At 43.9% G+C, this 23,582-nt stretch overlaps 1 protein-coding gene across 1 annotated transcript; it reads left to right on the top strand.

The window, feature by feature from the left end:
• The first annotated feature begins 1,417 nt into the window (after nucleotides 1–1,417).
• Nucleotides 1,418–22,899, top strand: cbsa (cystathionine beta-synthase a). The gene is made up of 15 exons (XM_071330663.1): nucleotides 1,418–1,551; nucleotides 6,941–7,252; nucleotides 8,288–8,394; nucleotides 9,379–9,513; nucleotides 13,249–13,328; nucleotides 13,454–13,658; nucleotides 14,130–14,221; nucleotides 14,742–14,867; nucleotides 14,935–15,019; nucleotides 15,233–15,338; nucleotides 15,980–16,057; nucleotides 17,158–17,292; nucleotides 17,691–17,799; nucleotides 19,267–19,351; nucleotides 21,138–22,899. The coding sequence occupies exons 2-15, from the start codon at nucleotides 6,948–6,950 to the stop codon at nucleotides 21,263–21,265; spliced, it is 1,776 nt and encodes a 591-aa protein (XP_071186764.1). The 5' UTR covers nucleotides 1,418–1,551; nucleotides 6,941–6,947; the 3' UTR covers nucleotides 21,266–22,899.
• Nucleotides 22,900–23,582: the final 683 nt, after the last annotated feature.

Below are 23,582 nucleotides of genomic sequence, written 5' to 3' on the forward strand. Positions count from 1 at the left end.
TCTCTGCTGTGTCCTCTTTCATTGCTGTAGCTGGTCGGTGTTGGAGTTACAATCTAGCAGGGATAAGACTGGGTGAAAGGGTTTACTGCGTAGGCCAGGGCTCTCCAACCATGTTCCTAGAGCGATACCCTCCTGTAGGTTTTCACTCCAACCTCAGTTGTAACTAACAGCTTATCAACCCAGAGGAAGTTAGCTCTCCAACCCTGTTCCTAGAGCGCTCTGGCATAGGCAATGAGCTTAAGAAATCCCTCTGCATTTGCCACGTTTGAATGTAATGTATGCAGGGTTTCCCAAACTCGGTCCTGGGGCCCATCTGGGTCCATGTTTTGGGTTTTTATCCTAGCACTACACAGCTGGACAGTTTGGGCCTAATGTCTGCTGGTTTTGGGGTTTAACTTTCAATTAAGACCTAGACAACCAGGTGAGGGGTGTTCCTAATTAGTGACTTAATTCATCAAGTACAAGGGAGAAGCGAAAACCCGCAGACACTTGGCCCTATGTGGAATGAGTTTGACACGTAGAGTAAAGCTACTGGGCATGTAAGAGCCAAACTTAAGCTCACTGACGTCATGATTTGACCTCGTATTTTTCAGAGTTCCCAGTTTTGAATGGAGCATTTGAACTTGGAAAAATATGAGGTCAAGTCATGACGTCATTTGGAGCTCTAGAAAACGGCCTGAGATCCCGGAGTTGGCTCGTTTTTCCCCCCAAGTTCCCAGTTATTTTGAACGAGCCACCAGTTGTCTTGAACGCACCAATAGTTAAGTGTGTCATGAGTTGTACAGTTGCCCCATTCAAAACAACTGGGAACTACTTCAGTGTTTTCAAAACAACTGGGAACTCGGTGGGGGGGAAAACGAGCTCCGACTGGGAAAAATCTTTTGAACGGTCATCCAACTCGGGAACTCGAGCCTCTATCTAGACTCCGACCTGAAGATCACTGACGTCATGATTTGACCTCGTATTTGTCGAGTACCTAGTTTTGAACTCAGCAAATGTTATGACCGTGTACCCAAAAGTATCCATCCGTATTATGTCTAATGGTTACGCATGGACGAACAACTCCATGGAAATTACCTTGGACAACCAAGATCACCAGTTTGAAAAATACAAAGTCCTCACAAAGAATAGTGACCAAAAAAAAATACGTATTTACGACCATAAACCATGCGTGAAAGGCAAGTTAACGCATTGAATGGCACATGGGATGCGCGAGTTGCGTTTATGCTCCGATGTTTTTGAAAATAACATTTGAAAAGGTTTTTTTACTTTTTGAAAGTGAATATAAATAGATCCCTGTTAAACCCCTAAACGTTTTCGCCATGTACTAACTTGTTTCACCAAATCTCCATCTCTTATTGGAGGAGGAGCTGAAATAAACTCCCTCGCTGCAGCCTATCAAAGTGCGCCATAAACATGCATTCTTCCCCAACGATTGGCTAACCTCCTCGCCCAGATAGTCCTCTTAATAATCTCACTGTCGTGCAAGTCTCTTTCTATCGCCGGAGGAAGATTCTTTACCTCTCCAGATCCCAGCCATCAGATACATAGGTAAGTTGAAACTGATCGACCACTTCCATGATGATGTTAGTGCTACTTTTTTATGCACATTTATTTTATGCCATGTTCCATTCATCGAAATAAAGTTCTGTGTTCTTGTATAGTTTTATAATTATGCTTTACCTACCTACTGAGTCATGGCAATCAAAATAATAGTAAGAGGTGGGTATTACAATGACAGTTGGTGTTTTAAACAAGCACATGGTTTATTTCCGGGGGTCCATAAACCCCCGACCATATGGGGTCATGGCTAGAAGGGATCCAACGTTTGTCAGATATGTGGCTTTTCGTAGTACAGTAGGTTAGGTAGGTATAATTAGGGTAAATTTAGGAATGGGGTTTGGGTTAGTTAAAATGCACACACAAACATCTGCCTTTGACTCACCATATGGAAACCTCTGGGTCCTACTGTCTACCAGTTACCTGAGTACAAGATGGCATTGTGTTGAGAAATGAAGTTATAATTTGCAGTATTGAATGAATTTACCTGTGAATCATCCATCACATTTGTTGTCTCTTTCTGTTCTGGTGACTGAGGGCTGCAGGTAATGAATTTGAGCTGCATTCTTAGTTCATTTTGCCCACCACAATTTGCCATAGTTGAGTGCACTCTTGTGCCATGGCCCTGATAGCTGACTAAACCAAACATATGTTTCTAGTATGGCCCTGAGAGCTGACTAAACCAAACATGTTTCTCGTATGGCCCAAAAAAGACATTGCCCAATGTCTGTCATAACTATTCAGAGGCAGAGCCAATCTAGTCAGAGCTAATTCCACAAAGCCTGTTCTCTGCTCCACTGGTGGAGTCATCAGGAACCTCGTTCACCATGGAGTTTAGTCTAATCTCTGCTCCACTCTGGTGGAGTCATCAGGAACCTCGTTCACCATGGAGTTTAGTCCGATCTCTGCTCCACTCTGGTGGAGTCATCAGGAACCTCGTTCACCATGGAGTTTAGTCTGATCTCTGCTCCACTCTGGTGGAGTCATCAGGAACCTCGTTCACCATGGAGTTTAGTCTGATCTCTGCTCCACTCTGGTGGAGTCATCAGGAACCTCGTTCACCATGGAGTTTAGTCCGCTATGGGCTTGATGGCTCTGAATAGTTATGACAGGCGTTATTAGACACTGTCTTTTTAGGGCAGTTTTAAGTATTATTATAGGGTTGTAAATATTGACCTTTTTGTTATTTTACCAGTGTTTTTAGCCAGGCTAAATGTCATCACACATTATCTTTTAATTCCACAACTTTTGGGAAATAACATACTTTTTCATAGAAGGTATTGAGAATATCTGTTGAGAGAATCTCCAAAGGCAGTTTATCTCATGTAGTAACTGTTTCAACCGGTGGGTTGGGTCTGGAGGGTGTCTGCTCAACTGGTTTGGTTACACACCCAAGGCCAGCTGTGACGTAACACAACACTCTGAACATTTCAGCCTCAACTCAGCCTCATTGCCACTCAGTGAACCTGTCTGCAAGGGGGATCAGATTGCAAATGAACTCACCCAAGGAACAGTCAAACATCTGCTCCCATATCTGCCATAGCAGTAGTTAGACAGACGCTGTAACAGCAGTAGTTAGACAGACGCTGTAACAGCAGTAGTTAGACAGACGTTGTAACAGCAGTAGCATGACCAGCAGTAGTTGGACAGACGCTGTAACAGCAGTAGTTAGACAGACGTTGTAACAGCAGTAGCATGACCAGCAGTAGTTGGACAGACGCTGTAACAGCAGTAGTAGTTCCATTACGAAATGCGCTGGCTCAGAAGGGAACGTTTCCTTTGGTCTCTGTCTCCAACCGTACGTTGTTTTCCTAAGGACACAATGCTCTCCGGTGGGTTTATTGTGTGCTGGTCATTTGGTGTCAAGCCACTCAGGCGAGGTTTGTGTCTTCAGTGCAGTTCAGAAAGAGGTCCATTTGAACAGCTGCTTGGAAGTGTACACTGCCTATTAGTATTAGACAGGGGCAACCAAACGGACTGAACTCTCTGTCTGGGAATCCAAATAATTAGTACCATTTTAATACGTTAGGGACAGTATGTTGTCTTGTTAATATGTTAGAGACAGTATGTTGTCTTGTTAATACATTAGGGACAGTATGTTGTCTTGTTAATACGTTAGGGACAGTATGTTGTCTTGTTAATACGTTAGGGACAGTATGTTGTCTTGTTAATACGTTAGGGACAGTATGTTGTCTTGTTAATACATTAGGGACAGTATGTTGTCTTGTTAATACATTAAGGACAGTATGTTGTCTTGTTAATACATTAGGGACAGTATGTTGTCTTGTTAATACGTTAGGGACAGTATGTTGTCTTGTTAATACGTTAGGGACATGACGTTGTCGTGTTAATACGTTAGGGACAGTATGTTGTCTTGTTAATACATTAGGGACAGTATGTTGTCTTGTTAATACGTTAGGGACAGTATGTTGTCTTGTTAATACATTAGGGACAGTATGTTGTCTTGTTAATACATTAAGGACAGTATGTTGTCTTGTTAATACATTAGCGACAGTATGTTGTCTTGTTAATACGTTAGGGACAGTATGTTGTCTTGTTAATACGTTAGGGACATGACGTTGTCGTGTTAATACGTTAGGGACAGTATGTTGTCTTGTTAATACATTAGGGACAGTATGTTGTCTTGTTAATACGTTAGGGACAGTATGTTGTCTTGTTAATACATTAGGGACAGTATGTTGTCTTGTTAATACGTTAGGGACATGACGTTGTCTTGTTAATACGTTAGGGACAGTATGTTGTCTTTTTAATACGTTAGGGACAGTATGTTGTCTTGTTAATACATTAGGGACAGGACGTTGTCTTGTTAATACATTAGGGACAGTATGTTGTCTTGTTAATACATTAGGGACAGTATGTTGTCTTGTTAATACGTTAGGGACAGTATGTTGTCTTGTTAATACATTAGGGACAGTATGTTGTCTTGTTAATACGTTAGGGACATGACGTTGTCTTGTTAATACGTTAGGGACATGACGTTGTCTTGTTAATACGTTAGGGACAGTATGTTGTCTTGTTAATACATTAGGGACAGTATGTTGTCTTGTTAATACATTAGGGACATGACGTTGTCTTGTTAATACGTTAGGGACATGACGTTGTCTTGTTAATACGTTAGGGACAGTATGTTGTCTTGTTAATACGTTAGGGACAGTATGTTGTCTTGTTAATACGTTAGGGACAGTATGTTGTCTTGTTAATACGTTAGGGACAGTATGTTGTCTTGTTAATACATTAGGGACAGGATGTTGTCTTAATACGTTAGGGACAGGATGTTGTCTTAATACGTTAGGGACAGTATGTTGTCTTGTTAATACATTAGGGACAGTATGTTGTCTTGTTAATACGTTAGGGACATGACGTTGTCTTGTTAATACGTTAGGGACAGTATGTTGTCTTGTTAATACGTTAGGGACAGTATGTTGTCTTGTTAATACATTAGGGACAGGATGTTGTCTTAATACGTTAGGGACAGTATGTTGTCTTGTTAATACATTAGGGACAGTATGTTGTCTTGTTAATACATTAGGGACAGTATGTTGTCTTGTTAATACGTTAGGGACAGGATGTTGTCTTGTTAATACGTTAGGAACATTGTCTTGTTAATACGTTAGGGACAGTATGTTGTCTTGTTAATACGTTAGGGACAGTATGTTGTCTTGTTAATACGTTAGGGACAGTATGTTGTCTTGTTAATACATTAGGGACAGTATGTTGTCTTGTTAATACATTAGGGACAGTATGTTGTCTTGTTAATACGTTAGGGACAGGATGTTGTCTTGTTAATACATTAGGGACAGTATGTTGTCTTGTTAATACATTAGGGACAGTATGTTGTCTTGTTAATACATTAGGGACAGTATGTTGTCTTGTTAATACATTAGGGACAGTATGTTGTCTTGTTAATACATTAGGGACAGTATGTTGTCTTGTTAATACGTTAGGGACAGTATGTTGTCTTGTTAATACGTTAGGGACAGTAGGTTGTCTTGTTAATACATTAGGGACAGTATGTTGTCTTGTTAATACATTAGGGGCAGTATGTTGTCTTGTTAATACATTAGGGACAGTATGTTGTCTTGTTAATACATTAGGGACAGTATGTTGTCTTGTTAATACATTAGGGGCAGTATGTTGTCTTGTTAATACATTAGGGGCAGTATGTTGTCTTGTTAATACATTAGGGACAGTATGTTGTCTTGTTAATACATTAGGGACAGTATGTTGTCTTGTTAATACATTAGGGACAGTATGTTGTCTTGTTAATACATTAGGGACAGTATGTTGTCTTGTTAATACATTAGGGACAGTATGTTGTCTTGTTAATACATTAGGGACAGTATGTTGTCTTGTTAATACGTTAGGGACAGTATGTTGTCTTGTTAATACGTTAGGGACAGTATGTTGTCTTGTTAATACGTTAGGGACAGTAGGTTGTCTTGTTAATACATTAGGGACAGTATGTTGTCTTGTTAATACATTAGGGGCAGTATGTTGTCTTGTTAATACATTAGGGACAGTATGTTGTCTTGTTAATACATTAGGGACAGTATGTTGTCTTGTTAATACATTAAGGGCAGTATATTGTCTTGTTAATACGCTAGGGACAGTATGTTGTCTTGTTAATACATTAAGGACAGTATATTGTCTTGTTAATACATTAGGGATAGTACGTTGTCTTGTTAATACATTAGGGACAGTATGTTGTCTTGTTAATACATTAAGGACAGGACATTGTCTTGTTAATACGTTAAGGACAGGACATTGTCTTCTATAACCTTGGGTCTTTAGGCAAGACAAATTAGCTGGGCACACAAGTTCACTGACTTAAACATCAAACGTAATGAGGTAGTGCGTCTGCCTGAGTGATTTGTAACTGAACTGTGGGGCTCCCAGTACCACTCTTCAGAGGGACATACAGCATAGCATGGGGTTGTCAGGTGTGCATGTTAATATGCACCTCACTAGGCCTCTTGGGGTCAAACGTTTTAGATTTATTGTGTCATTTTTGTCAGGAATGTTCTTAATGGCTTCCTGACTGTAATTAGTTTGAAGTCGTCAGTCTGTCCAGCAGTGTGTAGTATGAGACAGACAACAGCAGCAGCTCCTCGAATCCCTCAAACATTCTGAAGAGTGGCCTTCTGCTGCTCCTGTTCCTCAGACCTCTAGGTGGTGTTGACGTCTGAACGTTGGACTCTTAAGTAGCCCCAAACCACTGATACAGGGTCAGATCACTTATTGTCCCGCTAACGGTTACAATTAGGACTGGGGTAAGGGGAATCTGATCCTAGATCTGTGCTAAAGAGCAGGACAGAGGCTATGTACCATTTACTAGCCCATGTGCCATTTACCTTCCTAGGTGAGACATGCCTGCGGTCCCCTCCCTTAAAGACAGCAGCGTCCTGGGCCCTATCGGCCCTGTGTGCCCGCACGCTGCCAGGCTACGCGTCACCAACGGCAATGGGGATGCCAACGGATCCTCCAAGATCCAGGAAGGGCCGTTACAACTTCCAACCAAGGGGGGCGTCAGAGACAAGCTAGAGGTGGAGGACGTGACTGGAACCATCCAGGCGGTGGGGGAGAGGAAGTGGATCCGTCCCGACCTGCCCAGCCGGTGCACCTGGAGGCTGGGGGGCAGCCACGCCGACTCCCCCCACACCCACCCTCAACAGTAAGACTGGTAACCCTCAACAGTAAGACTGGTACCCCTCAACAGTAAGACTGGTACCCCTCAACAGTAAGACTGGTACCCCTCAACAGTAAGACTGGTAACCCTCAACAGTAAGACTGGTACCCCTCAACAGTAAGACTGGTAACCCTAATCCTCAACAGTAAGACTGGTAACCCTCAACAGTAAGACTGGTAATCCTAACCCTCAACAGTAAGACTGGTAACCCTCAACAGTAAGACTGGTAATCCTAACCCTCAACAGTAAGACTGGTAACCCTCAACAGTAACCCTCAACAGTAAGACTGGTAACCCTAACCCTCAACAGTAAGACTGGTAACCCTCAACAGTAAGACTGGTAACCCTCAACAGTAAGACTGGTAACCCTCAACAGTAAGACTGGTAACCCTCAACAGTAAGACTGGTAACCCTCAACAGTAAGACTGGTAACCCTCAACAGTAAGACTGGTAACCCTCAACAGTAAGACTGGTAACCCTCAACAGTAAGACTGGTAACCCTCAACAGTAAGACTGGTAACCCTCAACAGTAAGACTGGTAACCCTCAACAGTAAGACTGGTAACCCTCAACAGTAAGACTGGTAACCCTCAACAGTAAGACTGGTAATCCTCAACAGTAAGACTGGTAACCCTCAACAGTAAGACTGGTAACCCTCAACAGTAAGACTGGTAACCCTCAACAGTAAGACTGGTAACCCTCAACAGTAAGACTGGTAACCCTCAACAGTAACACAAGACTGGTAACCCTAACCCTCAACAGTAAGACTGGTAACCCTAACCCTCAACAGTAAGACGGGTAACCCTCAACAGTAAGACTGGTAACCCTCAACAGTAAGACTGGTAACCCTCAAAAGTAAGACTGGTAACCTTTTATGTTATTCCTTCCACCTGTCTCCTCCTTCTCTACTCATTTCCACTCTGTTCTATTATCCATATTTGAGTCAGATTCATGTCAATGTGGTATGAGCATTGATCAACGTCAATGAGTTAGTCAGTGACATCTAAACTTCCTCCTTCCAGGACCAAAGCTCCTAAAATCCTCCCCAACATCCTCCGGAGGATCGGTGAGACCCCGCTGGTGCGCATGAACAAGATCCCCAAGACCTTCGGCCTCAAGTGTGAAATCTGTGAGTTTATCAGGGAGTCTTTTCTCAGAACCCTTTTGAGATGAATGGAGAAACCTTAATGTCCTACATGGGTGCAAATGTTTCCCACTCAATATTTCAGCCTTGTTTGTGCACTTTTCTCACGGAGAGTTACCAATTTATCTGTGCCACCATGATAAAACCTTTCCTTCACCCATTTATTCCTGCCACCATGATAAAACCTTTCCTTCACCCATTTATTCCTGCCACCATGATATAACCTTTCCTTCACCCATTTATTCGTGCCACCATGATAAAACCTTTCCTTCACCCATTTATTCGTGCCACCATGATAAAACCTTTCCTTCACCCATTTATTCCTGCCAGCATGATAAAACCTTTCCTTCACCCATTTATTCCTGCCACCATGATAAAACCTTTCCTTCACCCATTTATTCCTGCCAGCATGATATAATTTATCCTTGAACCTTGCATTATCTGCCAGTTAGCCGTAGTCCAGAGAACACTGTTCAGACAGTATTCAAGGCTGTCTTCCCCTCCACGCTTTCTGTTGAGGCAGACATAGAACACAGGCAGTCCAAACCTTTTTCATTGGTCGGCTTAAGAAGTCATGTGAATTGGATTTACTTTGGGGCGTCTGTGTTCATCTGACGTCTTTGTAGAATTCTTCATGCTTGACTCCATAATCCCATTTGGGATTTATTGACAGTTATATTGTATCCAATGTAACAGTTTAATTATATTGTTGGCTTAGAGCTTTTGCACAGCAAATGACCCCACTTGTGCTTCATACATTTTATGGTACAATGGAATAGCTCCAAAAGTGCAAACTCTAAACTAAATGAAATGAACATGTTTGACCCAAGTCTGGTTACATTATCAGTTGTTTTCAGACAAGGTGGTATTTTAATTCAGAATTAAAAACATTGTAATCTGTGTGTGTGTGTGTGTGTGTGATCCAGTGTGATAATCCAGTGTGTAACATTCTGTTTTGTCTCTGTACAGTGGCCAAGTGTGAGTACTTCAACGCGGGCGGCAGTGTGAAGGATAGGATCAGTCTGCGTATGGTGGAGGATGCAGAGAGGGCAGGACATCTCAAACCAGGAGACACCATCATAGAGCCCACCTCAGGGAATACAGGTGTGTGTGTGTTACCGCAGTAAATGAATAGGAATGTGTCTCACTAGTAGTAGATTCACGGATTAATATGTGTGTGTGTGTGTGTGTTACCTCAGTAAATGGACTTCCGGCGCCGAAAAGAGATGGCTGCCTCGCTTCGTGTTCCTTGGAAAATATGCAGTATTTTGTTTTTTTACGTGTTATTTCTTACATCGGTATCCCGGGTAATCTTAGGTTTCATTACATACAGTCGGGAGGAACTACTGAATATACGATTAACGTCAACTCATCATCGTTCCTACCAGGAATATGACTTTCCCGAAACGGATCCAGTGTTTTGCCTTCCACACAATACAATGGATCTGATCCCAGCCGGCGACCCTGTGCGACGCCGAAAAAGGGGAAAACGTGGCGGTCTCGTGGTCAGGCTTCGGAGACGGGCACATCGCGCTCCACTCCCTAGCATACTACTCGCCAATGTCCAGTCTCTTGACAATAAGGTTGATGAAATCCGAGCACGGGTAGCATTCCAGAGAGACATCAGGGATTGCAACGTGCTCTGCTTCACGGAAACATGGCTAACTCAAGGGACGCTAACGGAGTCGGTGCAGCCAGCTGGTTTCTTCATGCATCGCGCCGACAGAAACAAACATCTTTCCGGTAAGAAGAGGGGCGGGGGGGTATGCCTTATGATTAACGAGAAGTGGTGTGATCATCATAACAACACACAAGAACTCAAGTCGTTCTGTTCACCTGATCTAGAACTCCTCACAATCAAATGTCGACCGCACTATCTACCAAGGGAATTCTCGTCAATCATAATCACAGCCGTATACATTCCCCCCCAAGCAGACACATCGATGGCCCTGAACGAACTTTATCTGACTCTTTGTAAACTGGAAACCACACACCCTGAGGCTGCATTCATCGTAGCTGGGGATTTTAACAAGGCTAATCTAAAAACAAAACTCCCTAAATTCTATCAGCATATCGATTGTGCTACCAGGGCTGGAAAAACACTAGACCATTGTTATACTAATTTCCGCGACGCTTATAAGGCCCTCCCCCGCCCCCCTTTCGGAAAAGCTGACCACGACTCCATTTTGTTGATTCCAGCCTACAAACAAAAACTCAAACAACAAGCTCCCGCGCTCAGGTCTGTTCAACGCTGGTCCGACCAATCTGAATCCACGCTTCAAGACTGCTTCGATCACGCGGATTGGAATATGTTCCGCATCGCGTCCAACAACAATATTGACGAATATGCTGATTCGGTGAGCGAGTTCATTAGGAAGTGCATTGACGATGTCGTACCCACAGCAACGATAAAAACATTCCCAAACCAGAAACCGTGGATTGACGGCAGCATTCGCGTGAAACTGAAAGCGCGAACCACTGCTTTTAACCAGGGCAAGGTGACCGGAAGCATGACCGAATACAAACAGTGTAGCTATTCTCTCCGCAAGGCAATCAAACAGGCTAAGTCTCAGTACAGAGACAAAATCGAGTCGAAATTCAACAGCTCAGACACAAGAGGTATGTGGCAGGGTCTACAGTCAATCACGGATTACAAAAAGAAAACCAGCCCCGTCGAGGACCAGGATGTCTTGCTCCCAGACAGGCTAAACAACTTTTTTGCCCGCTTTGAGGACAATACAGTGCCACTGACACGGCCCCCTACCAAAACCTGCGGGCTCTCCTTCACTGCAGCCGAGGTGAGTAAAACATTTAAACGTGTTAACCCTCGCAAGGCTGCAGGCCCAGACGGCATTCCCAGCCGCGTCCTCAGAGCATGCGCAGACCAGCTGGCTGGTGTGTTTACGGACATATTCAATCAATCCTTATCCCAGTCTGCCGTTCCCACATGCTTCAAGAGGGCCACCATTGTTCCTGTTCCCAAGAAAGCTAAGGTAACTGAGCTAAACGACTACCGCCCCGTAGCACTCACTTCCGTCATCATGAAGTGCTTTGAGAGACTAGTCAAGGACCATATCACCTCCACCCTACCGGACACCCTAGACCCACTCCAATTTGCTTACCGACCCAATAGGTCCACAGACGACGCAATCGCAACCACACTGCACACTGCCCTAACCCATCTGGACAAGAGGAATACCCATGTGAGAATGCTGTTCATCGATTACAGCTCAGCATTTAACACCATAGTACCCTCCAAACTCGTCACCAAGCTCGAGACCCTGGGTCTCGACCCCGCCCTGTGCAACTGGGTCCTGGACTTCCTGACGGGCCGCCCCCAGGTGGTGAGGGTAGGTAACAACATCTCCACCCCGCTGATCCTCAACACTGGGGCCCCACAAGGGTGCGTTCTGAGCCCTCTCCTGTACTCCCTGTTCACCCACGACTGCGTGGCCATGCACGCCTCCAACTCAATCATCAAGTTTGCGGATGACACTACAGTGGTAGGCTTGATCACCAACAACGACGAGACGGCCTACAGGGAGGAGGTGAGGGCCCTCGGAGTGTGGTGTCAGGAAAATAACCTCATACTCAACGTCAACAAAACAAAGGAGATGATTGTGGACTTCAGGAAACAGCAGAGGGAACACCCCCCTATCCACATCGACGGGTCAGTAGTGGAGAAGGTGGAAAGTTTTAAGTTCCTCGGTGTACACATCACGGACAAACTGAACTGGTCCACCCACACAGACAGCGTTGTGAAGAAGGCGCAGCAGCGCCTCTTCAACCTCAGGAGGCTGAAGAAATTCAGCTTGTCACCAAAAGCACGCACAAACTTCTACAGATGCACAATCGAGAGCATCCTGTCGGGCTGTATCACCGCCTGGTACGGCAACTGCTCCGCCCACAACCGTAAGGCTCTCCAGAGGGTAGTGAGGTCTGCAGAACGCATCACCAGGGGCAAACTACCTGCCCTCCAGGACACCTACACCACCCGATGTCACAGGAAGGCCATAAAGATCATCAAGGACAACAACCACCCAAGCCACTGCCTGTTCACCCCGCTATCATCCAGAAGGCGAGGTCAGTACAGGTGCATCAAAGCAGGGACCGAGAGACTGAAAAACAGCTTCTATCTCAAGGCCATCAGACTGTTAAACAGCCACCACTAACATTTAGCGGCCGCTGCCAACATACTGACTCAACTCCAGCCACTTTAAAAATGGGAATTGATGGAAATTATGTAAAAATGTACCACTAGCCACTTTAAGCAATGCCACTTAATACAATGTTTACATACCCTACATTACCCATCTCATATGTATATATACTGTACTCTATATCATCTACTGCATCTTGCCATCTTTATGCAATACATGTACCACTAGCCACTTTAAACTATGCCACTTTATGTTTACATACCCTACAGTACTCATCTCATACGTATATACCGTACTCTATACCATCTACTGCATCTGCCATGCCGTTCTGTACCACCACTCATTCATATATCTTTATGTACATATTCTTTATCCCTTTACACTTGTGTGTGTGTGTAAGGTAGTAGTGTGGAATTGTTAGGTTAGATTACTGTTGGTTATTACTGCATTGTCGGAACTAGAAGCACAAGCATTTCGCTACACTCGCATTAACATCTGCTAACCATGTGTATGTGACTAATAAAATTTGATTTGATGATTTGATTTGATTTGAAATGAATAGGAATGTGTCTCATTAGTAGTAGATTCACTGATTAATATGTGTGTGTGTGTGTGTGTGTGTGTGTGTGTGTGTGTGTGTGTGTGTGTGTGTGTGTGTGTGTGTGTGTGTGTGTGACAGGTATTGGTCTGGCCCTGGCTGCAGCTGTGAAGGGTTACCGCTGTATCATTGTCATGCCTGAGAAGATGAGCATGGAGAAGGTAAGACTGCTGTATGCCTGCCTCATCAATCTCCCCTCTGGGAATTTGACAGGACCTATTTGATTGTGAAGTCTGCACAAATTATCATGAGTACGCTGCCTGTCTGTGTGTTTGCATGCACCCAGGTGGATGTTTTGAGAGCCCTGGGCGCAGAGATCGTCCGTACGCCCACCAGCGCTCGTTTCGATTCACCAGAGTCTCACGTGGGTGTAGCTTGGCGTCTGAAGAACGAGATCCCCAACTCTCACATCCTGGACCAGTACCGTAACCCTAGTAACCCCCTGGCCCACTATGACACCACAGCAGAGGAGATACTGGAGCAGTGTGATGGTGAGCCAGACTTCCTCTCGGCTCCCTCCCTCTATTCCTCCCTGTCTTGTTCTCTCTTTCCTTCTCTCTTGTCTTGCTGGCATTATCTATCTCTCTCTCTCTCGCTCTCTCTCTCTCTCTTAAAATACTGTGATTGAAGAAAAACTGTTGAGAGATTAAGTTATTTAGAAATGTAGGTTCATTATTTCTACACACTTCTACCTGGTTTAGGTTCAGACTGGAGTATTTTTTTCATAGAATAAGTAATAAAAATATATATTTAAAAAAACACGTCTTTATTTTTTACTCAGACCCATTCAAAACCTCATCGTCATCCACTAGCTGAGAATCACTGTTATATAAGCGTGTGTGTCTGAATAAGGTTTAACTCATGGTTTTGGTCAACAACAAAGCATTGTCTGAGCAGTTGTGTGGGCTTGTAGCCCTCACATATGAGCTAACCTGACCCCCTCCACATCTGTGACCTGGCAGGGAAAGTGGACATGCTGGTGGCAGGCGCTGGCACAGGCGGCACCATCACTGGCATCGCCCGCAAACTGAAGGAGAGGTGCCCCAACATCAAGGTGAGTGAGCTCTGGGTGTCCACCTGGAATCAATTCCCATCCCCAGGTGCCATCTGACTAGGGTTGGGGACAGTTCAATTGAAATTCCTATTCAAGTATGGAAAGATCCATACAAATAGAATCAGTCTCAACTTGGATCTTCACATTCACTACTTCAACATGACTGAATAGAAACGGTTCTGGTTCTGATCAGAGGCGATGGCTGTCCTTACTGGGTGTTAACTTGTATCTGGCGTGGTGTGTGGTTCTGTGTGGTGTGGTTCTGTCTGGTGTGGTTCTGTGGTGTGGTGTGGTTCTGTCTGGTGTGGTGTGGTTCTGTCTGGTCTTGTGTGGTTCTGTCTGGTGTGGTTCTGTCTGTTCTGGTGTGGTTCTGTCTGGTCTTGTGTGGTTCTGTCTGGTCTTGTGTGGTTCTGTCTGTTCTGGTGTGGTTCTGTCTGGTCTGGTGTGGTTCGGTGTGGTTCTGTCTGGTCTGGTGTGGTTCTGTCTGGTCTGGTGTGGTTCTGTCTGTGTGTGTGGTCAGATCATCGGTGTGGACCCTGAAGGCTCCATCCTGGCTGAACCAGAGGAGCTGAACAAGACAGACAAGACCCAGTACGAGGTGGAGGGCATCGGATATGACTTCATCCCCACTGTACTGGACAGATCAGTGAGTCAGATGGACACACACACACACACACACACACACTACCTCACCAGTGTGTGTCTACCTGTAGGTGGTGGATAGCTGGTACAAGTCTAACGATGAGGAGTCCTTCAACATGTCCCGTATGCTGATCAGAGACGAGGGCTTGCTGTGTGGTACGTTTGTCACCGTTCTATCTCTCTGTCATTCATCTCACTGTCACCAGTGTGGACTCTATGGCCGTGTTCTCCAGGGACGCTGGGATATCTGCACATTCCCACTTCAATGAAGACCTGTTGTCATGTTCTATGTCATGTTCTGATTTGTGGGTTACCTGGCCAAGGGTCATCATGCCAACCAGTGTGCCCGTCTCTTGTCCCCTGTGCCAGGTGGCAGCTCGGGCACGGCCATGGCAGCGGCGGTGAGGTTGGCCAAGGACCTGAAGGAGGGCCAGCGATGTGTGGTCATCCTGCCAGACTCCATCCGCAACTACATGTGAGGAACCAGGGTCTAGAATATACTGTTATATTATGACTATAATATACTTTAGTCCTATAGTGAATCTAATGATCTGTCAGCGTTTAGCTTAGCCTGACCCCTTGTGGCCATGTCTGAATATTGCAGCTGTTGCCTCATGTGGATATCACTGATTCATGATCCCCTCTTTAATCTGAACCTATAACAGCTGTTCCCAGTGGATGAAGTAACTAACAATCCTTCTCTTTAATCTGAACCTATAACAGCTGTTCCTAGTGGATGAAGTAACTAACAACCCTTCTCTTTAATCTGAACCTATAACAGCTGTTCCCAGTGGATGAAGTAACTAACAACCCTTCTCTTTAATCTGAACCTATAACAGCTGTTCCTAGTGGATGAAGTAACTAACAATCCTTCTCTTTAATCTGAACCTATAACAGCTGTTCCTAGTGGATGAAGTAACTAACAACCCTTCTCTTTAATCTGAACCTATAACAGCTGTTCCTAGTGGATGAAGTAACTAACAACCCTTCTATTTAATCTGAAACATTAACAGCTGTTCCCAGTGGATGAAGTAACTAACAACGATCTCTTTAATCTGAACCATTAACAGCTGTTCCTAGTGGATGAAGTAACTAACAACAATCTCTTTTTTTCAGGACCAAGTTCCTGAGTGACAAGTGGATGTTCCAGAAAGGCTTCCTGAAGGAGTCAGACATCATGGTAAACAAACCCTGGTAGGTCTGAACAAACCCTGGCAGGTCTGTGTCTCTGAATAAACCCTGGTGGGTCTGTGTCTCTGAACAAACCCTGGTGGGTCTGTGTCTCTGAACAAACCCTGGTGGGTCTGTGTCTCCGAACAAACCCTGGTGGGTCTGTGTCTCTGAACAAACCCTGCTGGGTCTGTGTCTCTGAACAAACCCTGCTGGGTCTGTGTCTCTGAATAAACCCTGCTGGGTCTGTGTCTCTGAACAAACCCTGGTGGATCTGTGTCTCCGAACAAACCCTGGTGGGTCTGTGTCTCTGAACAAACCCTGGTGGGTCTGTGTCTCTAAATAAACCCTGGTGGGTCTGTGTCTCTGAACAAACCCTGGTGGGTCTGTGTCTCTAAATAAACCCTGGTGGGTCTGTGTCTCTAAATAAATACTGGTGGGTCTGTGTCTCTAAATAAACCCTGGTGGGTCTGTGTCTCTAAATAAACCCTGGTGGGTCTGTGTCTCTGAACAAACCCTGGTGGGTCTGTGTTTCTAAATAAATCCTGGTAGGTCTGTGGGTCTGAATAAACCTTGGTGGGTCTGTGGGTCTGAATAAACCCTGGTGGGTCTGAATAAACCCTGGTGGGTCTGTGTCTCTGAGCATGTCTTCATCTAGTGCTCCATTGTCTATTTGTTTGTAGTTTTCTCTTAAAGGTGCAATATGTAGCTCTATGGGCTACCTGACCAAACTCACATAGAAATGTGAGTTATAGATCTGTCATTCTAATTGGAAGCAAGTCTAAGAAGCAGTAGATCCATTCTCTGTGCTATTTCTGTGCTTCCTGTCCTTAAGTGTAGTTTTGCGTCTTTTTACTTTCGGTTTGGTACACCAGCTTTGACCAGCTTTATAGTTATATACTACATATTTTGTTAATTGAAAATATGTTTCACAGCGGTTTAAATGGTACAATGATTTTGCACATTGCTTGTTTTGTCACAAACTGTTATCAGGCATAAATTGTAGAATTTTAGCAACCAGCCAATTGTGGGGTGATTTCTGTATATTGTGCCTTTTTAAAGGTTGTATTTTGTTTTTATTTATTTAATTGGTTGTCTATTTCTCTCTTGCTCTCCCTCCCCAGGTGGTGGAACCTGAAGCTGCAGGGGTTGAACCTCTCTGCCCCTCTGACCGTCCTGCCCACGGTCAGCTGTCAGAAGACCATCAAGATCCTGAAGGAGAAAGGCTTTGACCAGGCCCCTGTAGTGGACGAGGCTGGGTGGGTGTCCTCCTTCACTGTCTCATCTCCTGCCTCTTTCATTAACCAGAGGCTGTATCCCAAATGGCACCCTATTCCCTTCATAGGGCACTAATGTTGACCATGTAGGGAATAAGGTGCCATTTGGGACGCGTCCATTATTTTTGTGTCGTTTACTAATTCATGGTGAAGAAATTCAATTATTGTAGAGAATCTGAAGATAACTTCCATAGAAATAACCCTGGAATTCAATTCATTAATTAGGAATTCATTAGTATTGTTGATTTGTAAATGTTGTAAACCCATGTTTCACTTCTGGACACTGACCATCTGATTCAAGTCATTCAACTGTTCTGGTGACATAATCCATGGGTTAGTGTTGTTCTGCTGCTAAAATGACTGTGTGTGTGCGTGCGTAGGCTGGTCCTAGGAATGGTTACTTTGGGGAACATGCTGGCCTCTGTGCTGGCTGGGAAGATCAAACCCTCAGACCCAGTCAACAAGGTGATCTACAACCAGTTCAAACAGGTCAGTCACACACGTGTTCGCAAGCACACACTTTTTCTGGAAGTAGTGCAAATAGGTGTCACACACACTGAAATCCCCCATGTTTGTTTATATGATGAAACGGTCCTCTCTGTCATACGTCTGACTGATAACCTCACGTCTCATCCTATTCTCAGATCCGTCTGACTGATAACCTCACGTCTCATCCTATTCTCAGATCCGTCTGACTGATAACCTCACGTCTCATCCTATTCTCAGATCCGTCTGACTGATAACCTCACGTCTCATCCTATTCTCAGATCCGTTTGACTGATAACCTCACGTCTCATCCTATTCTCAGATCCGTTTGACTGATAACCTCACGTCTCATCCTATTCTCAGATCCGTTTGACTGATAACCTCACGTCTCATCCTATTCTCAGATCCGTCTGACTGATAACCTCACGTCTCATCCTATTCTCAGATCCGTCTGACTGATAACCTCACGTCTCATCCTATTCTCAGATCCGTCTGACTGATAACCTCACGTCTCATCCTATTCTCAGATCCGTTTGACTGATAACCTCACGTCTCATCCTATTCTCAGATCCGTTTGACTGATAACCTCACGTCTCATCCTATTCTCAGATCCGTCTGACTGATAACCTCACGTCTCATCCTATTCTCAGATCCGTCTGACTGATAACCTCACGTCTCATCCTATTCTCAGATCCGTTTGACTGATAACCTCACGTCTCATCCTATTCTCAGATCCGTCTGACTGATAACCTCACGTCTCATCCTATTCTCAGATCCGTTTGACTGATAACCTCACGTCTCATCCTATTCTCAGATCCGTCTGACTGATAACCTCACGTCTCATCCTATTCTCAGATCCGTTTGACTGATAACCTCACGTCTCATCCTATTCTCAGATCCGTTTGACTGATAACCTCACGTCTCATCCTATTCTCAGATCCGTTTGACTGATAACCTCACGTCTCATCCTATTCTCAGATCCGTTTGACTGATAACCTCACGTCTCATCCTATTCTCAGATCCGTTTGACTGATAACCTCACGTCTCATCCTATTCTCAGATCCGTTTGACTGATAACCTCACGTCTCATCCTATTCTCAGATCCGTTTGACTGATAACCTCACGTCTCATCCTATTCTCAGATCCGTTTGACTGATAACCTCACGTCTCATCCTATTCTCAGATCCGTTTGACTGATAACCTCACGTCTCATCCTATTCTCAGATCCGTTTGACTGATAACCTCACGTCTCATCCTATTCTCAGATCCGTTTGACTGATAACCTCACGTCTCATCCTATTCTCAGATCCGTTTGACTGATAACCTCACGTCTCATCCTATTCTCAGATCCGTTTGACTGATAACCTCACGTCTCATCCTATTCTCAGATCCGTTTGACTGATAACTTCACGTCTCATCCTATTCTCAGATCCGTTTGACTGATAACTTCACGTCTCATCCTATTCTCAGATCCGTTTGACTGATAACCTGGGGAAGCTCTCTCGCATCCTGGAGACGGACCATTTTGCCCTGGTGGTACACGAACAGATCCAATGTAAGTCTTTCTGCCTGCTGTAATGGTGGAGAACATGTTGCGATAAGAGGAGTGAAGGTTCATTGACCTTTTCTGAGTAACAAGGTGGCAAGGTGGCAAGGTGGCTGGTCTCATTTTAAACCAGCCTGGTGTAATGTCTGCTGTGTGCATGTGACTGGTATACAGTGCAAAGTATTCAGACCTCTTGACTTTTCCCACATTTTGTTACGTTACAACCTTATTCTAAAATGGATTAAATAAATAAAAGTTCTCATCAATCTACACACTATCTCATAATGACTGAAAACTGAAAACCGGTTTCAAGAATTTTTAGCACATTTATAACAAAAAACAAATACCTTATTTACATAAGTATTCAGAGCCTTTGCTATGAGACTCGAAATTGAGCACAGGTCCATCCTGTTTCCATTGATCATCCTTGAGATGTTCTACAAGTTGATTGGAGTCCACCTGATTTGGAATGACACACACCTGTCTCTATGTAAGGTCCCACAGTTGACAGTGCACATCAGAGCAAAAACCAAGCCATGAGGTTGAAGGAATTGTCCGTAGAGCTCCGAGACAGGATTGTGTCGAGGCACAGATCTGGGTAAGGCTAAAAATGTCTGCACCATTCTTAAATGGAAGAAGTTTGGAACCACCAAGACTCTTCCTAGAGCTGGCTGCACGGCTAAACTGAGAACCTGATGGTCACTCTGACAGAGCTCCAGAGTTCCTCTCTGGAAATGGGAGAACCTTCCAGAAGGACAACTATCTCTGCAGCACTCCACCAATCAGGCCTTTATGGTAGAGTGGCCAGACGGAAGCCACTCTTCAGTAATAGGCACGTGACAGCCCGCTTGGAGTTTGCGAAACAAGATTCTCTGGTCTGATGAAACCAAGGTTGAACTCTTTGGCCTGAATGCCAAGTGTCACGTCTGGAGGAAACCTGGCACCATCCCTAAGGTGAAGCATGGTGGTGGCAGCATCATGCTGTAGGAATGTTTTTCAGCGCAGGGACTGGGATCGAGAGAAAGATGAACGGCGCAAAGTACACAGAGATCCTTGATGAAAACCTGCTCCAGAGCGTTCAAGACCTCAAACTGGGGCGACGGTTCACCTTCCAACAGGACAACGACCCTAAACACACAGCCAAGACAGCGCAGGAGTAGCTTCCGGACAAGACTAAGAATGTCCTCAAGTGGCCCAGCCAGAGCCCGGACTTGAACCCGAGCGAACATCTCTGGAGAGACCTGAAAATAGCTTTGCAGCGATGCTCCCCATCCAACCTGACATAGCTTGAGAGGATCTGTAGAGAATAATGGGAGAAACTCCCAAAATACAGGTGTGCCAAGCTTGTAGTGTCACACCCAAGAAGACTCAAGGCTGTAATCACTGCCAAAGGTGCTTCAACAAAGTACTGAGTAAAGGGTCTGAATATTTATGTAAATGTGATTTAAAAAAACAAACATTCTTAGCAAACATTTATTAAAACCCTGTTTTTGCTTTGTCATTATGGGGTATTGTGATGTCATTATGGGGTATTGTGTGTAGATTGATGAGGGGGGGGAAACGATTTAATACATTTTAGAATAAGGCTGTAACGTAACAAAATGTGGAAAAAGTCAAGGGGTCTGAGTACTTTACGAATGTACTGTATGTGCCAGTCTCAAAGTCCTCAGTTGTTTGGTCCCAAAATTGATTTGGGCCTGCAACCAACCATAACCCCACCCTCCCCTGGTCCAATGATGGCTGTAGGAGGGAGCTAATTCCACCCTCTCTATCCTTCCCTCTCTCCTACTCTCAGACTTGACGGACGGCTCCCCCAGCCTGAAGCAGATGGTGTTTGGTGTGGTGACGGCCATCGACTTGCTCAACTTCGTCACGGCCAGGGAGAAGAGGGAGAGGTCCTTCTCTGAGTGCAGTGACCTGTGACCGTGTCCCCGTGACGGCTGGGTCATGTGCGCACAAACACCTCGTGTACACACACCTCGTGTACACACACATGGAACACATTAATTATACATACAGCTCACAACCATACACAAACGCACTGTGACATTAATGACAATATAAAAAACATGAGGTCGTATGAACTTGATTGGTGGACAAACTGTTGTTGCTGCTTTCTCATGACATGTGAGTCATTTAGCAGATGCTCTTATCCAGAGCGACTTACAGATAGTGAGTACAAACATTTTCATACTGTTTCCCCCCAACTGGTCCCCCGTGGGAATCCAACCCACAACCCTAGCGTTGCAAGCGCAATGCATTCATATGAAAGTCTTAAATCGTTGCTATATTTTGCTAGCTTGATCATAGAATGTAGACACTGCCTACAGAGGGAATTGCCATGTTGCTCTGTAATGTTTATTTAAATGATCAGACTGTACCTCTTCCCATGTACTAAATCGATAATTGTGAAGCCAATCTTTACTGGGGGAAAAACGGTTTTAATTGTGATCAATCAATCAACGCATTTCAACGCTATGCATAATGACGCAACACTGCACAATTACAAAAAGGTTTGGGAAACAGACCTGTATGTAGATGTATTTTTAAAGGTCCAATGCGGCTGTTTTTATCTGGATATCAAATCATTTCTGGGTAACAAATAAGTATTTTACTGTGATTGTATTCAATTGAAACAAGTAGCTTCTTAGCAAAGAGCAATTTCTCAAGCAAGACTTTAGCTAGGACAGTTTGGGAGTGGTCTGAGTGGGGAGGGGAAAACTCAAAACTAGCTGTTGGAAGAGAGATTTGGAACATTTTGCTGTTGGTCTATTAAAAAATGTATCGCATGATGATGTCACCATGGAAAGTCGAAACTCCATGCTAACCTGCTGATTAGAAGGTCCTGTGTAGATTACATTTTCAACCAGCAACTATCAGGAAATAACACTAATAAAATGTCTTCACATTTTTACAGTGTCAGTTTCATCATGTATGATATAAACACAGGAAAAACTGCATTTTCAGACAGTGTTTTTCCTGTGTTTACATGCTGTTGCACCAAAACAGGCTGGAATTTCAGGCGGCCTTTTCAAACAGCTCTGACACTAAAAGGACATCAGAATTTTTGCAATTTACATTTGAGTTATTTAGCAGAGGCTCCTATCCAGAGTGATTTACAGTAATGAGTGGATACTTTTTCAGTCAATCTAATGTATTTATAAAGCTCTTTTTATATCTGCAGATGTCACAAAGTCCTTACACAAAAAACTGAAAGAGCAAGCAATGCAAATGTAGAACATATTAATTGTACCGTACTCTTCAACGTCATACTTAATGAAAAATCTGAAGTTTTGTTTCTGGAATGGTCAAATATGTCTAGCTAGTAGCTACCAAAATATAATTTTTTACAAGATCATATGAAATTAAATAGTATGATTCATATGCCAGTATAATACAAGGTCAGAGATAATTTGGTGTGCCAACAATGTATTTGTACGGTTGTTTATGCTTTTCACATTGGATGTATCAGAGTAAAAAGTCTTATCGGGATTTGTGTACTATAAAATCACTTTATAATCTTATGAAAAAATAAAGTTAAAACATCTCTGAATTTATATTTGCTATGCAGTCATTTTATTTGTTTGTATAATGTGTATAGTGAAAATGCATGAGCTTTTAATAGTAGTTTGAGATTCCATTGTGATTAAGATAAATGGTACTCTAATTATGTTGACCTTAAGCCATTACCTGTTTAAAATGTACAAAGTGGCTGCGTGGCCGAATTCTCTGGACATCTCTTCTCGATAGCTTAACAACCGAACCTTCTGTGATAAAATGTATAGCCGAGCTGTGCATATGAATAACAGTATCAGCAGTTATACCACCCTACCACTAGGTGGCAGTGGAAGAGCATAGATTTGGTTGGTCTAACGTTCCATGTATGACTGCTCTTGAGTCTGCTTGGGCTTGCAACAATTCAGTATTTAACGTACTGTTTAGGGTTTTAAAGGGTACATCCATTTTTGGACTTTTAATTAATTACATTTCTTGAATACAACTTATAAATGCCCCATGAGCTTAGTTCAACTGACACTCTACCAGGGGTACTCAACTCTGACCCTACGAGGTCCGGAGCCTGCAGGTTTTCTGTTCTACCTGAAAATTAATTGCACACACCTGGTGTCCCCGGTCTAAATCAGTCCCTCATTAGAGGGAAACAAGGAAACAATGCAGTGGAACCAGCTTTGAGGTCCAGAGTTGAGTTTGAGGGTCATATATCATCCAAACATGGTTAAAA

Source organism: Salvelinus alpinus, chromosome 10 (genome assembly GCF_045679555.1).
Source record: "Salvelinus alpinus chromosome 10, SLU_Salpinus.1, whole genome shotgun sequence".
Taxonomy (NCBI): Eukaryota; Metazoa; Chordata; class Actinopteri; order Salmoniformes; family Salmonidae; genus Salvelinus; species Salvelinus alpinus.

Bases quoted from the DNA above. Each gene is read 5' to 3' on its own strand.
- cbsa (XM_071330663.1), top strand. From the start codon at position 6,948: ATGCCTGCGGTCCCCTCCCTTAAAGACAGCAGCGTCCTGGGCCCTATC. The intron at 9,514-13,248 runs GTGTGTGTGTGT...TGTGTGTGACAG, and splicing joins GCCCACCTCAGGGAATACAG to GTATTGGTCTGGCCCTGGCT. The intron at 15,020-15,232 runs GTACGTTTGTCA...CCCCTGTGCCAG, and splicing joins AGACGAGGGCTTGCTGTGTG to GTGGCAGCTCGGGCACGGCC.